Here is an 18,090-nt window from a genome sequence, read left to right as displayed (position 1 = left end):
ATCTAGTCAAAAAATGAACAGAAGACTTAAATAGATATTTTTCCAAAGAAGACACAGAGATGACCAACAGGCACAGGAAAAGATGGTCACCACTGGTAATATTAGAGAAATGTAAATCAAAAGCACAATGAGGTTATCACCTAACACAGATCAGAATGACTATCAAAAAATCTGCAAAGAATAAAGCTGGAGAGTGTGTGGAGAAAAGGGAACACTTATACACTGTTGGTAGGGATGTAAATTGGTACAGCCACTATGGAAAACAGTATGGAAGTTTCCTAAAAAGCTAAAAATAGAACTACCATATGATCCAGCAATCCCATTCCTGGGATTTATATCCAGAAATAACTAAAACTCTAATTCAAAAAGAGACATGCATCCCAATGTTCATAGCAGCACTATTTACAATAGCCTAGACTTGGAAGCTACCCGTCCCCATCAATAGATGACTGATTTAAGATGTATTGTATATAGATACATATATATAATAAAATATCACTCAGCCATAAAAATGAATGGGATATGGCCATTTGCAACAATATGGACCTTGAAAATACATGGATGGACCTTGAGAACATTATACCTGTATGCATGTAAGCCCAAGTTCCTTATTTATCCCTCCCCCACAGCATTTCTCCTGTGGTAAACATGTTTGTTTTCAAAAATCTATCAATCTATTTCTGTTTTTTAAATAAGTTCATTTGTGTCATTTTTTAAAATACCTGTGAAGTAAGTTAGACAGAGGAAGACAAACTTCAATATGGTTTATATGTGGAATCTAAAAAACAATACAAATGAATCTATATACAAAACAGAAACAGATTTATAGACACAGAAAACAAATTTATGGTTATCACAGGGGAAAGGAAGGGGGAGGGATAAATTAGGAGTATGGGATTAACAACCTACTATACATAAAATAGATAAAAACAAGGCTTTACTGAATAACACAGGCAATTATATTATCTTCTAATAACCTATAATGGAAAATAATGTGAAAAACTATATATATTATATATATAACTGAGTCACTTTTCTGTGTACCTGAAACTAACAGAATATTGTAAATCTCCTGTACTGCAATTTAAAAAAATGTTCAAACTCCAAAATACTCATAAAAATACATCTCTCCTTACCAATAACAGAATAATAATTCCTGTGTTATTCACTCTGACTTTTTTTTTCTAGCTTTCTCTCATTTTTCATCTACTTAAGGTCTTATCAAAAAGAGAAGGGAGAATATATGAATAATTTCAAACCTGTTAAAAGTGCACACTGATGGATGTCTTCATTTACAAACTTCATAAAGGTATCCTCATCCTAAAATGAGAATTTTAAAATATTCCTATTTTAAAAGCAGCTTGCCAATCCAGAAATATTTTACATCTTAATGCTTAGAACTGAGTGTGTCTTTAATCTTTAATAAATGAAAAAAATTAAAGGATTATTATCAGCTGTTGGTCTCAAAGCACCCAACACTTTGAATATCCTGAAACAAAGTTTTCAGCTTTTATTTCTCTTCTTCCACAAGGCAAGGCCATATTAATGATTGTAGAGAACAAATAGTTTAAAGATTCTTGGTAAACCTGGCAAAACAACTTAAATTCAATATAAAATTAACTGGAAAATGGAAGAAAGACAAGAAACCCAGAAAGTCGCTAACTTAACGGGTTATACCTCATTTGGGGAGTTTATTTTGGGACCTTAACTTACATAGATAATTTATACTTTACTAAAATGTGAAGGGAATTTCTTAGAAGTATGTGCTGGGACCAGAATAATATTTTAACTACTGCTAAACTATTTTGTTTAGAAAGAGAAACTACTGTTTCTCCCCTCCCCGATTTCTTCCTCCATGTACTTTTGCTACAACACTGCCACATGAAACCTATTACGGTGACACACAATAGGTTTAGAAATAGGAGGTCCCACTATTAAGATAACTCAGAGAAGTTTTATCTAAAATACTTTCTCAAAAAAACCCCAATATAGACTCTCTTTTTACATAGGGCATACTGCACACAGTAACAGCTTTGCTTTCAATCAATTTCCCAACTTAGTGACAAGTGATTTAAGTATCCAATTGATTGTTAGTCAATTGAATGTATAACATTTTTACTGGGAATTTGTATTTTATAATACAAATAAGTTTTAAGTAGGATAAAGTTGAGAAAAACATACTGATTCATCTTCATCACTGATTGTTCTGTCTGAATAGTCTTCCTTTTCTGAATCTTCTGACATCTCTTCCAATATTTGGCTCGAAATTTCTTTTATTATGTAGGTCAGCTGTAAAACAATTTGTAAGGAACTTGTTTGGTAGTTTTCTTTTTAAGCACACATTAAATGTTTACCCCCAAATATATTCAATTTAATTAATAGTGACAAAAGTTTTCTCTATAAAGTAAATTAGGACACAGCTAATTAAACTTTTAATTTCAAAGATTTAAAGACATTTTCTATTTTTATTAGAGACAAAAATCACAAAAGAAAAAACAAGTAAATAATTTAATTGAAAAAGGAATTTCCAGGGTACACAGCCAAATCATTTACATCCTCTATTTACAATTAAATACTATACAGCGATAGAAAGTTCAGAATGAGCCTGCGGCATTAAAAAAAAATCATAAAAAAAAATTTTAAAAAATCATGAATCAAAGAAAATTTACAGTTATTGATTCAGGCATTGAGTTTCAACAATATAGTTAATATTTTTTCTGCGTAATTTTCATTTGACCAACGGTTCAAATGAAATTAGGCTTTTATTCTCTGTATTTTGATTGATATTCTGTAGATACTGTCTGTTCTAAATATTCGGTCGTAAGTCTTACTGGAATTTCAGTCTTTATCAGAAGGCTGTACGGACAACGACCATAATCCTCCCTATGCGAGTATCCTCTTAAATGGTAAAGACCATGAACTAATAGAAATCGCTTGTCAAGAGTCTACTATTTTTGAGAGACTAAAGGAATTTACTCATTTTGAAACTACTGATTTACGCTGTTTTCTACAAAAAGGGTTTTAGAGCGTGGACTACATAAAGACTCTCTTTTCTACAAAGTGTTTTAGAGCGTGGACTATATAAAGCCCAAGCTCCATAGCGAAAAACTACAAATACAACTGAGAAGTCTGCCTTATGGGTGATACCTTCAGTGGTAAGAAACTAAAGGTTCCGTTTGGGGACCACAACTCCAATTTTGGAAAACCAGGCTGGTATAAACCTTGGTTCTGTCTTTTTACGTGAAAATATGAGGCGCACCAACCTGCTGCAGGGTAAAACCTAGGCGGCAGGGACGTCACAGACACAGGCGGATCTAAGGGGCGCTCCCTCCGCGCGCGTCTTCTACCTCAGAAGCGACACAGCCGGCACCGCCCCGCCCAGTCGTGCGGGGGCCGTCCGCGGGCAGGAACAACTTCCTAGGCGGGAAGGACAGTGAAGCCACAATTCCCGGGGTGGGGGAGGAGGGGGAGAGGGGCAAGTGTTCCTCCCACACTCACTTCGCGACCCAGCAGTGGCGGGAAGGGCACATTTTCTCTGGCGCGCTCTTTCCCCTTAGGGACCGTCCCCCTCGGCACTTCCCTGTCCCTTCTCGGCCACCTCCCCCTCGCCCCGAGTCTCCCGGCCAGGTCAGTAGTCCCGCGGCCCGACCAGGCGCCTTTTCGGTGCCGGGAGCCGCAGCTCTGCCCCAGGCGCCAACAGCCCCTACACAGGATAAAACGCTACTGCAGTTGAGCAGCCCCCGCCACGCCCTTCACCTCGCAGCGCGCCGCGCTCGTTACCAGGGCAACGGGGTCACCCTCGCGAGACCTCGGGCAGACCTAGCTAGGCTGCATTTCAGCTGAAATAAAGGGAAAGCTGTACTCTTGGATGGCATCAGCGACTCAATGGACTTAAGTTTGAGTAAGCTCCGGGAGTTGGTGATGGACAGGGAGGCCTGGCCGTGCTGCAGTCCATGGGGTCGCGGGGAGTCGGACTGAGGGACTGAACTGAACTGAAAGGGAAAGCGCTAAAGATGGCGGGAGCTAGGGAGAGACGCACAGGTGTCAAAGTGCCGCTGGCTGCGGGAAGGTGGCTAGCTAGAAATTATAGGGGCGGAGGAAGGACAGGTATTTGCTCCCACGTGCTGCACCCGAGGAGACAGTGGAGCAGACTGGTTAAGACTTGTGCTTTGTTGAACTTTCTTTGTAGCCACACTGAGTTGCGTTTTGCACAGTTGTGTGGCCAATAATCTTTATTGGATTTGGAAAATGAGACTTTTCTTTTTAAATGTTTGATAGAAGAGCCAGAGATATACCAGCGCGAAGTCTCGAGATTTTTATCAGCTCAGAGATTCTTTAAGAATAATAATCATGGTTCAGTGATAAAGAATCCGCCCGCCAATACAGGAGACGCAGGTTCAATCCCTGGATCTGGAAAATCCCGTGGAGAAGGAAATGGCAACCCACTCCAGTATTCCTGCCTGGATAACCCCATGGACAAAGGAGTCTGGCGGGCTACAGTCCACGGGGTCGGAAATGGGCCAGACACGACGTAGTGACTAAACAGCGACAACAACATACGGAGGACATTATGCAAATCAGATTACATGTACTGTTTCACCTAATTAAATATGATCTTCCCGTAACAGACTTAGTCATTATTCCTGTATATTCAACCTTGATTTTTCCCCGGGCCTTTAGCTTACTGGATAGTATATATGGAATAGTTTTCCAAGTAGAGCTAAAAAAAAAAAAAAATCTTTGGTGCCTGCATGAGGCATTATGTGTCAAGAGACTTATAATATTGTAGAAATGGAGATGATGGACCATAGCAAGTTTCACAGTAGAATAAAGAGCAAAACAATAGCTTAAACATGGAAATAGATTAATAGTCTCTGGTTAAATTTTGTCAGTTTCCAAAAAAATAACATAATTTTTTGAGGTTGGCGGTTTGGAAGATTGGCCCTTCCAGAAAAAGAAATGAGCACATTATTAGATCACACTTTCTTGAAAGTAATAACCCTTTATAATTGTACCTGGTTTTATGTCATCAGTTCAGTTCAGTCACTCAGTCGTGTCCGACTCTTTGTGACCCCATGAACCGCAGCACACCAGGCCTCCCTGTCCATCACCAACTCCCGGAGTCCACCCAAACCCATGTCCATTGAGTTGGTGATGCCATTCAACCATCTTATCCTCTGCCGTCCCCTTCTCCTCCTGCCCTCAGTCTTTCCCAGCATCAGGGTCTTTTCAAATGAGTCAGCTCTTTGCATCAGGTGGCCAAAGTATTGGAGGTCATACATGTTACTAAAGATGACATGCATAGATAATTTTTATATATGGAATCTATTTTGTGTTGGATTTTAGTGTCAAGATTTCAAGCCATAGCATCAGACACACAAGGTGAAACTCCAAGAAATGATCTAACCAGGTTACACAAGAAATGAATGGCAGAGCTGGAACTTAGGTCACAAGATCTTTAGTTCAAATGTTTACACAATCGTATTCCAAGTGATCCTACAGAGAAAAATTTTAGTGTGTAATAAAAATTAAAAAACTGAACATTGTTTTTACTCATTCTTTAATTCAACAAGTATTTATTCAATCCCTACTGCTTGCCAGGGACTGTTCCCCGTGGAAGGCTTTTGCAGGGAATAAAACAGATATTCCTTGTGGAGATTCCTTGTGTCCTACTGGGAGAAGACAGACCAATCAGTTCAGTTGCTCAGTCATGTCCGACTCTTTGTGACCCCATGAACTGCGGCATGCCAGGCCTCCCTGTCCATCACCAACTCTCGGAGTTACTCAAACTCATGTCCATTGAGTTGGTGATGCCATCCAACCATCTCATCCTCTGTCATCCCCTTCTGCTCCCGCCTTCAATCTTTCCTAGCATCAGGGTCTTTTCCAATGAGTCGGCATTTCACATCAGGTAGCCAAAGTATTAGAACTTCAGCTTCAGTATCAGTCCTTCCAATGAACATTCAGGACTGATTTGCTTTAGGATGGACTAGTTGGATCTCCTTGCAGTCCAAGGAATTCTTAAGAGTCTTCACCACCACAGTTCAAAAGAGTCAATTCTTCGGCACTCAGCTTTCTTTATAGTCCAACTCTCATATCCATACATGACTACTGGAAAAACCATAGCCTTGACTAGACAGACCTTTGTTGGCAAAGTAATGTCTCTGCTTTTTAATATGCTGTCTTGGTCATAACTTTCCTTCCAAGGAGCAAGCGTCTTTTAATTTCATGGCTGCAATCACCATCTGCAGTGATTTTGGAGCCCCCCAAAATAAAGTCTGCCCCTGTTTCCACTGTTTCCCCATCTATTTGCCATGAAGTGATGGGACCGGATGCTGTGATCTTAGTTTTCTGAATGTTGAGTTTTAAGCCAACTTTGTCACTCTCCTCTTTCACTTTCATCAAGAAGCTCTTTAGTTCTTCTTCACTTTCTGCCATAAGGGTGGTGTTAAAAAAAAAAAGCACCCACGTGATAACAATTGGCGTGGAGAGAAATATAATGGAAAATTAAAGTGCATAGGGAGTACTCTGGTGTGTGGGCCTCAGTAGGTGTGGCTCTCTTGATGAGCAGTCCAGGAAAGTGTCTGAACAGACTCTTGAGCAGAGACCTGAAGCAAGGAAAGGGATGAGCCACGGGGATGTCTGGGGGAGACCTTAGCAGGCAGGACAGTCAGCAAGCACATCGGTTCTGAGAGGAGACCATGTTATGAATTATATTAGGCAGTACTGTTTAGCCCAGGCGTCCCCCACCTATGGAATCTAATGCCTGATGATCTAAGGTGGACTTAATATTATAATAACAGAAATAAAGTCAAGTGAGAGTAGCTCAGTTGTGTCTGAATCTTTGTGACCCCATGGACTGTAGCCCACCAGGCTCCTCTGTCCATGGAATTCTCCAGGCAAGAATACGGGAGTGGGTGCCGTTCCCTTCTCCAGGGGATCTTTCCAACCCAGGGATTGAACCCATGTCTCCCACATTGTGGGAAGATTCTTTACCATCTGAGCCAAAAGTGCACAATAAATGTAATGTGCCTGAATTATCCCCAAATCACCCCCTATCCCTGGTCTGTGGAAAAATTGGCTTTCACAAAACTAGTTCCTGGTGACAAAAAGGTAGGGGACTGCTGGTTTAGCTGGAGCGACTACGTTTTAAGGAAAGAGGTTTCATTAGGACCTCTTTTTTTCCCCAGATAAATTTAAAATGATTTCCTTAAGCACCTGTTGCTTTTTGTTTTTTTTAAGAAAAACTTACTCTCCTATTCTAGACCGTAGAATATAGTGAAAATGAAATTCTTTGGCTTCAAGTTAAAGTGGACCCTCAACCCAAAGGTCATTTATGGCAGATTGAACTTTTGTTCCTCTTGTCTATGATTTTATCAGAGGTTAAGGGGTATGCTTCACATGGAGCAGCTTCTGCTTCCTAGGAAGTCAGCTTTACCTGTGCAGTAACTTTTCCTCCTCCAGTTTTGGGATGGATTCATCTCCTCTAAGCCTGCAGTATAAAAGGCAAGAGTAAGAAAAGAAAAGAAAAACCAACACAGTACTCCAAAAGGCACAGTTATTGGCATGGCAATCAGGAGGTAAGGTCACTTTAGCAACATATGGCCAAATGTAAATTGTGTTAGGAATGTGATTTATTCTGTGTGGTTATACCATTTTGAGCAGAGACTTAAATGAGAAGATGAGGTGAGAAGGGTAATCAGTTATTTATGACATCACAGAAGTCAGTGGTTATGTGGCTGTAGAAGCCTTGTCATCATTTGGCTGAGGAAGCCCTACGGATCCTGGGAACACCTGGGGTTATCTGATATTTGATATTCAGTACATGTTATGCTTCAATTTCAAACTCGATTCAGTGCCCTTCTCCTCATTACCTCCCAAATCTGTCCCTAGCTCTAGTGACTTAGAAAGTGAGAGGGAAGGGATGTTTTACTATTTACACTCATCCCCTCTTTCTTCTAAGTGCTAGTTCCTTGTTGTGTGAGGATGATTCAGGGCTGGGGGGAAAGGGCAGAATATCTCATCACTGGGCCAAGTTGCAGTATGCCTTATTGGTCTTCAGTGCTATTATTAACAATAACAGCAAGAGGAGCATGGTGGCCCCAGCTTGCCCCTTGAAAAGGGGCTGTCTTCAAGGCATGCTCCTAGGAAATAGCAATCTCTTGTGAGGAATTATGGGGAACAGAGGTTAGAATCTTGATTCTTTATTTACTACCTCGTAATGAATTTGGCTTGGATAAGGATCCAAATTTCTGTTTCCATTTACTTTTCTTCCAGCACTTGCTTCTATTAGTACTTGGCAAAGGTATTTTGTAGAAAATAAACGTGTTTTACTGAAACAATAATGCTTATTTTGGCAAACTTTTCTCATTAGGAAGTCAAAGCTAATAGCAATTGCATTTATCCATGGATACCAGTCTAAGTGAATGTATATCCAAAACTAAAGATATACAAATGTTGACAGTAAAGGTGTAGAGAAAGTTATATCATATATCAAACACACACACACCACACACACACAAAGGCTGAAAATAAAAGAGTGGAGAACTGACTGTATATCACAGGCAACTCTACTCAATGCTCTGTCGTAACCTAAATGGGAAAGAAATCCAAGGAAGAGGGAATGTATGTACACATGTGGCTGATTTCACTTTGCTTCCTAGCAGAAACTAACACAACATGGTAAAGCTACTCCAATAAAAAAAATTGAAAAATAAGAGAGACCAAAACCTAAAACTAATCATTGAGGCAGTGAAGTTAAAGAGAAAAAAGTAAAGGGTAGAAGTAAAGTTAGCAGTTGCCAAGTCTCACTTGCTCAGTCATGTCTGACTCTTTGTGACCCCATAGACTGTAGCCCACCAGGCTCCTCTGTTCATGGGATTCTCCAGGCAAGAAAACTGGAGTAGATTGCCATTTCCTACTCCAGGGGATCTTCCTGACCCAGGGATTGAACTGTATCTCTGTGTTGCCTGCATTGGCAGGCAGATTCTTTACCACTGAGCCACCTGCAAGTGCTAACCAAAAGAAAGCCATGGTAGCAATGTTAAGAATAGAAAAAATAAACTTTAAGGCGAAAATCTTTGCTATAATTAGAGAGTCACTTCATAATTGTGGTGCTACCAGTAAAGAGCCTGCCTGCCAATGCAGGAGACTTAAGAGACACAGTTCAATCAATCCCTAGGTCAGGAAGTTTCCCATGGAGGAGGGCATGGCAACCCATTCCAGTATTCTTCCCTGGAGAATTCTATGGACAGAAGAGCCTGGTGGGCTACAATCCATTGGGTCGCAAAGAGTTGGACAAGACTGAAGCAACGTACTAGGCACACGCACTTCATAAAACTAAAATAATTTAATTCACTTGGAAAATGACTCTAGATTTCTGTATGCACCAAAACCATGAGCTTAAAATATGAAAGCAAAATTAACATATTCACAAGTAGGAATAGACAAATCCATAATAGAGGGAGATTTTCACATTCCTTATTCAGTCATAGCTAGAAAAAAGGAACAAAACATTAGTAAGGATGTAGAACATTTGGACAACATGATTAATAAGCTTGAACACAAATAGACACAGCACTCAAATCAAGACCTTATTAGGCCATCTCCTTACTCCTGTGGAAGAAGTTATGCTTAGGGTCATGAGATCTTATCTATCTTTCTACTTGGAACACACATGCAAGCAAGAGTAGAAAAAACTCCCTAATACAAACCTGTTTCTACATCACACACAAGACCGTAACATCTTTGAGCTCAAACCCTGGATAGGCACATTGTAGGACTAATTTTGATGCATCCCTAATCCTATAAGTTTGGTACTACAGGCTGTATGCTTTTCATTGCTTAATTTTGTGATAGACTTTGATGATAACTATCTCATTGTCTAAACTGAGAGCCCTTCTTATTAGGATGGAGATGTCAAAAGTACTAGTTGTTTTTAAGTTACAGTAGTTAACTCTTTGTCAGTCTTATGAACAGGAATGAGGGGACTGTTCAGAGCCTCCAGACGCACAATTTAAAACCTTTATGAGGGGACTTCCCTGGTGGTGCAGTGGTTAAGAATCCACCTTCCAATGCTGTGGGCACAGGTTCAATCCATGGTGGGGGAAACTAAGATCCCTCAGGCCATGGGGCAACTGAGCCCACGTGTGCTAGAGTCCGTGCTCAGCAATGAGAAGCCTGAATGCCACAACTGCAGAAAGTTCACGCACAGCAATGAAGACCCAGCACAGTCAAAATAATAAAAATAAATAAATAAAACCTTTGTAAATGAGCCTCAGATTTCAAGTAGTGCTACTTAAATATATAAAACTGCTACGAAAAAAATCTTTGGATTTAAATATAATCACCAGTGCCTTGCAAATAGTATTTTATAGACAAACAGTATATATTAAATGGGTATTTCTACTATAAAAGACACTGCCTTTGAGAAAACAATACTGCCACCGTAGGAGCAAGAACAATGACTTGTGACAATGCAGGGAATGAGAAGGAGGAGGAAGGAACATTTCGATAATTTTTTTTTTTTTAAGAAAAAGTTTTTAATCCCTCTTTTCAAACTTTCCATAAATGTTTGATCAGTTGTCCCAATCAGAGCAATTCTTAATGTTCTGTTGAAAAACTGCTTGTAATAAGAAGTATCTAAAAATATGAAATGGCTTTCTTCTTTAAAAAATGAATCCAAGACTCAATCTGAAATACACATTTTGCTATGCCATCATCTTTATTACATCAGATAGAACTCTTGTAATCAATATAGTACATAAAACAAGTGAGGCAAAGATATTTGGAGGAATTCCATTTATTGTGGATGCATTTTCACAATATGTATTTATTGCAGCGATCAATTATCAGTGAAAAATATCGTGTTTATAAAATTTTTAGGAATGGCAGATTCACAGAACATGCTAGTCACCTTGCAGGTTTATCTCTTAAAAAGATAACAAAGAGAATTGTAATCAAACAAGTAAATGAAGAAATTCTTTTTCAAAAAATTAAATTCAAACCGAACAAAAATCTACCCTAAAAGTTATTCCATCCAAATACTGGAATAAAAGTCAGGATCAATCGATATATTCTCTTCTTAACTTTAGACTTTCTAGAAAAAATATATAACAGTGATCAGGAGAAGCTCTTATTAAAAAGTACAACAAAGAAACTTTATCTCGCCATAGGCCATAATTCAAACTTTGATCCATTTCACTCCAGTGGTGGGAGTCAGTGCTAACTCAGGCACTGCATGTGAATTCTAGTTCATCGTATCATAGACTCATGTCTACTCTGTCATGGGTGGGTGACTTGTGCAATATTGCTGGCTTTACTTTCTTTGGCCCAGGTGTGCTAAAAGCTAGAGGCCTCAACAACTCTATTGACTTACAAGGAAAAGAGCCTCTGGAAGGCGCTAGTCACTCCTCATGCCAGCCCTACCCTGGCAAGCTCCCCCAGGGAACATTGTGGATTAGAAAAGGGTCATTTGGGAGGCTCCCTCATTGTGGTAGGAATTGAGACTAAGATAACTTTGGTAAGTCATGAGGTATAGGTTTATAGAACTACACTATATGTATAGCTCTATGCTAGAACATATTGCCAAGACACTGGAGTACTCTAATCTGTTGTGAAGAATAGATGAATGCATATGAGCTAAAAGAAAATCTGATATCCGGATTGTGTGTGTACAAATGATGAGTTGATAGACTCTTGGAGAAAAAGGTAAAACTAATAAAAATTACATATATTTTTTTGAAAGCTCAGCACATTATCAACTTATGGCAAGTACCAATGACTAATAAAGGTAGAAAAGTTTAATTAAAAAGATGTTAAAGATGGAAGTAGGTCATGACTCCTAAATAGTGGCTTTTGCTTACTTTTCTGCTTCCAGAGATTAGTCAAAGTTGGTCTTAGTACACTTATTCATGGAATTCCAAGCTGTACAATTTTGTCACTAAGATTCTTGTCTTTAAGTTTTAGAGAACTCAGATAGCATTTAAGCCAACCTATTGTGAACTTGATTCTTAAGAGTGAAGTTCTGAGCAAGCTTTAAGTTTGGTATATTTGGTACAATTCCCACTGGACTTCAAGACTGCTTTTAATTATAAACTAAATAATATGTTTTATAGAAAATGTCAATGCATTTTGACACTTTGAATCTCTCTTTCTTATAGGTTATCCAGCATTGAAAACATATCGATACCTATTCTGCCATGTTTCTATTGGCAAATATGAAATATTAATATAAATTGTGATTTTTAGTTTTTAAAAAGCAGTGATATTGGCTAGTTACAGGGACATACTGCTAAATATAATAGCCTAGCACATAAAAAAGCTTTCTACCATTAGTGTGTTTGTATACGTGTATGCACATACATACATGATCAGGGTCATCTAAAATGTGGTTTACTATCACTACCAAAGAAATCCACAAAGCAACCAACCTAAAGAAATCAGTACCACTGTCAGCTAACATCATAATCCAATTTAGATATTCATCAGCATGAAAAAAGTAATACCTTAACAGTACATCTTTCTATTTTGAAGACAAACATTATTGCAGTATCTCAAATCTGAAGTGGGTTACTTTCACAAAGTGTTATAATTGCCTATAAGATAATTTCTTCCATGCTTTATTCTAAAGTGCAGAAATGACATGACTTCTGTATTTTTTTTTTAAACCACTAGGTTTCATTTTTCTGGATACTGCACATTCCTCAGGCAATTTCCAACTCGGATCTTCTTTTGTTGACTTTCAATGTGGCTGGTATCACTGTTCGGACACAGAGTTAGGATGATCAGTAGAAAAGTCTCTATTTCACAGCATGGGTTTCTTTAGAAACAGGCTCCTGTGCAAAGGCAGTACTTTTACCATGAACATCTCTAGACTGTGATTATTAAATATAGTGATAATATACATGGGTTTACTGGGATAATGAAAAACAAAACAAAAGGAAATGAACCCAATTTAGTAAATCAACATAAATATAAAACAGAGCAAATTAGCCCTCTTCAACTGAGCTGGTCCAGCATCTTGAGCGGCTACTTTGGGTTCTTTCTTGAACTGTCTCAAACCTGCTAAGAGAAGAAAGTTTTAAAAAGGCAGGCCATGGTGTTTCAGCTAGACATTTTGTGTCAGAATAAAAAAAAAGAATCATAATATGGCAGGAATAAATGTTTATGAAAGGGAGGATTATTGTTGGCATTTCATTTAAATATGCTCCTCTTCTTTCAGACTATCCTTTCTTCTGTTGTTTTTTTTTTTTTTTTGCTTTCCTCTTTTTTTCTTCTTTATATTCCCTTTTCCATATCTTGATCTGGAGCCTTGCTCATGGCATTCAGGGTCAGAGAGGTTTGCTGTTGTTTTTTTTAAACTCTACTGTAAGGGCCAGGACTCTATGATATGCATCCCAAGATAGGCACGCATGACTGAATGGCTCAGTCTAGGCCACATCAAGGCATGATGGTAAAGCAGACTGTGCTTATCTTCAGTTCTCTCTGGTTTTTTAATTTCCTACTTCCTATTCGTACACCCCTACCCTAGAAACTTGTCTGATCCATGGTCTTATTGTACACCATTTCTTTTCTTCTGCTAGCTGATAAAAATCTTTGCTGAGGTATTCACAAATGTTGAGTTGTTGTGAATCTGCAATTTCAAATAGATAGTTTCATTTCAGAGGAATTACTGCATGACACTAGTGAGTTTGACGTTTTGGACCAAAGGAGCTGTCTGCTTTGCTACCTCATAAACTCAGCTCTGGGCCTGCTAGTTGTGTTATTATTATTACTGTAGAAAGAGTTTCGTGGTGTAGATCAAAGAGGAGGGGCTGGTCTGTGTGAAGTCTCACCCTTTATCACAACGTTGCACAATTTCAGGGAGTACCATTTGTGTTGTTTCCTATGTGAGTGGTGCTGTCTGAGTCTGACCATCCCAGATCATAGCTTTACTTTCTAGAACCCTGGCTCAGAGGGATGCTGTCCAGAGGGGATCTAGTAAACCTGCGATGATGGCCATGGACAGCTGACATCTCCTACTCAGAAAGGAGACTATATAAACATTTGGACTGTCATTTATGAAAGGTCTTTCCTACAAGGGTCATAATGGCTTAGACCAACAAAAGCTCTTCTTCTTCTTTTTTTTTTTTTGAAAGAACAACTGAAAAATGACTCCTTTCCCTTCTACCAGGAGAAAATTGTATAAGAAACTCAGAATGTTATGTTTTCTATTGAGTCTGTAATTCTCATAAAAACCCCATCACGTATAATGGTTAAGAATGCAGGCTCGGATCAGACTGCCTGAGTTTAATCCAGGCTTTGCTCCTGGTTTGCTGCGTGACTTTGAGAAAGTTACTTAACTCTCTGTGCCTCATTTTCCTCAGATCTAAACAGGGCTAATAATAATAATGGTGCCTGAAAAATAAAATAAATAATGGTGATTGGAGGGTCAAATAAGGTAAGGGAGGTTGAGAAGGTAGAACAGTGTCTTGTATATAGTGGATGTTCATTATATGTTAGCGATTTGTAATGGTGATAATTATTACTGATACTTTTAATGTATTTAGTGATTATTTAGAAAGCTTATTTAAAACTCATTTAAGTAGAGAGGCTGGGCCAGTGGATTTTTTTACCAGAATGTAACAACAACTAAGAACTAATAGAGAAGATGAAGTAACACACTCAGACTTAACAGCACCAGACTTCAGCACATAGAAGTAGGAAAGAGGAAGTAATTCTTTCCCTTTTGTGAATTGCAGTGATTCTTCAGATGCTTTTGAGATGTTCTTCAGTCCTAAGTTGCTTAAAAAGTGCTTCTGTGTATGGAGTTCTACCCTGGCCCATAAGCAAACTATCCTAATTTTACTATTACTCCCTGATTTTCCTCTTTTCAATTTTCCCCCTACCAAGAGAGAAGACCAGAATTATTACTTGAAATAAAATGCTACAACAAGGGGTCCTGTTTTTAGTTTGTGCATCATTTAGGTATTGTCCAGAGTCCCCTTTATGAAGAATGAGCAGAAGACCAAAAAAAAAAACAAATCCAAACATCCTTAGCCACTAGTTTTCATAGGGTAGCAAATTTTGCTAACTTTTGAATGTTATTTCAATTTTTTGTCACAACAGGCTTGAGTCCTAGGCTGCTGGCAATGCGACCCCTTAGAATGGCTCCAGAAAGCAGCTTTCAAACTACCCTGTAGGGAGAGAGATGTTTCTTCCCTGGGCAATCTGAAACTTCTGATCTTCAAACCTGGGCTTTGTAAGGAAGGGCAGACTGCGGTTATACCACACAGCCTTCAGCTGTCAACGCCCCTTTCTAGAATGTCTGGGAACCATCTCAGGGATCTGGACTATTTACCTTGTGTAACTGACAAATCTACCATGCTGAAGGCTCCATGACCTTGCCTTTCACTGTACCATATGCAGGTCCTTAGAAACTGATGGTTACTCAGGCAAGACTCTGCGGATCAGTGCTATTTCTCATTTGACCCTGGGACCTCACACTGCAGGATACAGTAGGAAATGAACCCATGAAAAACAAATCTCCCAGTAGATTACCTTAGTGGGGGAAGTGACCTTGTCCACAGATTGCTTTTCCCAGAGGTTCCGCTTGCCAGATACATCTCCTGGCCTCAAATCCTAATGAACAGAAAGCAGAAAAATTGATACGTGGCTCTTTGTGTTTTCTGGCCGGGTCTAAATAAATCACAACATGTGTTGTTTATTTGTGTAACACACTTTATCCGAGTGATGTGAAATGGTTTGAATCAAAAGGATTGCTAACCATTTTTTGATTTTATATAGACCTTGACCTATGTTGTGACATAAGAATGGGCTCAAACTATCCAGCATTGAGGTCCCATTATTCACTGAGGACTTACTGTTTATTGACCTGTAAAATTGGAATATAAGCATATTTAAAATGAGATAGTCTATGTTTAACTTTCTATGTCCTTAGAAGTGAATAGCGCATGGGTTTTAAATAATTTTTGGTATAAAAGTGAAAGTCGCTCAGTCGTGTCCGACTCTTTGCGACCCCATGGAGTCCATGGAATTCTCTAGGCCAGAATACTGGAGTGGGTAGCCTTTCCCTTCTCTAGGGGATCTTCCCAACCTAGAGATTGAACCCAGGTCTTCCGCATTGCAGGCGGATTCTTTACCAGCTGAGCTGCAAGGGAAGCCAAGAATACTGGAGTGGATAGCCAATGCCTTCTCCAGGGGATCTTCCCGACCCAGGAATCGAACCAGGGTCTCCTATATTGCAGGTGGATTCTTCATCTACTGAGCTATCAGGGAAGCCCAAGTTTTTGGAATACTCCAATGTAAAATAAAAAGTTTAAAAAATAAAAAATACCTACAATAAATAAATAATTTTCAAGGGGTTGGATAAGTACTTCATCCCTTGCCAATTAACTTTCTTTTTGGCCCCACGGCCCCCAGCCCTTAAGACTAATGCACATCAGCTGGACTTCCAATGGCCACCCCTGCATCTCTTCGCCTGAGGACTTCCTCTGGTTCCACGTGCCCACTTTGCCCACCCAGGGGGCAACCTGGACGTTCAGAGTCACCCCTAAGAGCAGTCTTCAATCACTCATCCATGAGGTTTGGTGCGAGAATATTTCTTAGACTCGCTCACGCCTCAGGTAGGGTAACTCAGAAGCATGTGTTTTGTGGTGGCTTCTAGGCTTTTCCCAGTGGGGTTACATTTAAAAGCTCACGTAGTGAGTTGCTTAATAAACATTCTTAATTGACTATTTTCTTTTCCCACCTCACTTCCTATAGTGTTTTCCTCACGTCCCAAGTACACTACTTGCATAGGAACCACTATTTTAGGGCAGCCCAGTCTAAGACATTTTTCTAATTGCACTTTCCTCAGGCTAAAATAATTTTATATTTTCTGAGAAGCAAGTGGTAATTCAGAAGTGTATCAGGAGAAGCCAGCCCCATGAAAGTAAACATTTACTACAAACTGTACCCATAAGAGAAACTGACAGGTTGATGACATATGCAAGAACGCATGAAAATCTTGGGAAGAAAACACTAAAATATGATAACGGCTATATATCTTGGATTTTTTATTTACTACCTCATAATGAATTTGGCTTAGACAAGGATCCAAATTTCTGTTTCCATTTACTTTTCTTCTAACATTTGCTTATGTTAGTCCCTGGCAAAGGCAGTTTCTGGAAAATAAATGTGTTTTACTGAAATAGAAATGTTTATTTTGGCAAACCCTTTTCTCATTAGAAGGCAAAGCTAATAGCAATTGCATTTACCCATGGACACCAGTCTAAGTGGACATATATTTTTTCATAGATAACTATTGAGATTGTAATGCTGAAGATGCACTGGTTAAATAGTATCACATAAAGCAGTTCAGATTTGCCTTAATCTTATTATTAATAAATTTCTGGATTTTCACTGTGATGTGGATTCCTGATATTCTGTTAGAGAGTTACACCTATTTAACTTGGAACCAGTAAGCAACAAATCAGGTTGTTTTTGAAGAATTCCACTGTATATTCCAATGTAGGCAGAAGCTGCCAAATTGTCTGGAAGACTGTTTAAAAAAAGTGGAGACTGTAATTAGGATCATGCTAATGGTAGCTCTGGAAAGTGGCTATTACTACTTTATTTAATTCATATAAGAGAAATAGTTTTTTTAATGTGAATACTCTTCTACTGAGGAAAATGAATTGTATCTCCCTTAAATCCTGCCTATGAATCTTTTGAGGTCACTTAAACGGTTTAGAGAGTCCATTTAAAGAAAATATTAACATCCAAGTAGCAAATTGGCATTTTAAATCAAATGGGAAATATAAATGAAATTACCTGACCGGCCTACTACATTTTAGAGAAAGACCCACTCCAGAAGAAGAGGGAAAAATGAAGGCAGGAAAGCAGACTTCCAGTCAACCAGAGATCAAAGAATGAAGAAGAGAATTCAGCTGAGAAGGACAAAGTTGTTTTTTTTTTAAACAAAAAGAAAGATAAATTAGCATTTTAATTGCTGTATATAACATGTAGTTTAGACACAAAGAACAGACAAACCAGGTACAACAGACATATTTACAACTTTACACAGTGACACTGAAGTCCTGTAAATTC

The 18,090-nt window shown here is 38.8% G+C and overlaps 2 protein-coding genes across 13 annotated transcripts in view; both read right to left on the bottom strand.

Annotated features, from left to right (window-relative positions):
- AGBL3 (AGBL carboxypeptidase 3) overlaps positions 1–9,239 on the bottom strand; it is a 101,867-nt gene extending 92,628 nt beyond the window's left edge. For 2 of the 3 annotated variants that reach the window (XR_006334986.1, XM_043872931.1), the window contains exons 1-4: positions 3,499–3,747; positions 3,264–3,417; positions 2,182–2,289; positions 1,260–1,320 (exon numbers count right to left, since the gene is read on the bottom strand). Coding sequence is in view for 2 of the 3 variants with exons in the window: in XM_043872931.1 (XP_043728866.1) it covers positions 1,260–1,320; positions 2,182–2,244 (124 nt within the window). In the remaining variant the exon portion in view is untranslated. Of the gene's footprint in view, positions 1–1,259; positions 1,321–2,181; positions 2,290–3,263; positions 3,418–3,498; positions 3,748–7,438 lie in introns of those variants that run through there. The other variant, XM_043872928.1, reaches the window with a different exon arrangement.
- Positions 9,240–10,785: 1,546 nt separating this feature from the next.
- CALD1 (caldesmon 1) overlaps positions 10,786–18,090 on the bottom strand; it is a 227,643-nt gene continuing 220,338 nt past the window's right edge. For all 10 annotated transcript variants that reach the window (XM_043872933.1, XM_043872935.1, XM_043872934.1 and 7 more), the window contains 2 exons: positions 15,541–15,621; positions 10,786–13,062 (listed from right to left, as the gene is read on the bottom strand). In XM_043872933.1, coding sequence (XP_043728868.1) covers positions 13,057–13,062; positions 15,541–15,621 — 87 coding nt within the window. In that variant the 3' untranslated portion in view covers positions 10,786–13,056. The remainder of the gene's footprint in view (positions 13,063–15,540; positions 15,622–18,090) is intronic.

Source organism: Cervus elaphus, chromosome 18 (genome assembly GCF_910594005.1).
Source record: "Cervus elaphus chromosome 18, mCerEla1.1, whole genome shotgun sequence".
NCBI lineage: Eukaryota > Metazoa > Chordata > Mammalia > Artiodactyla > Cervidae > Cervus > Cervus elaphus.
This window is presented reverse-complemented; position numbering and strand designations above follow the sequence as displayed.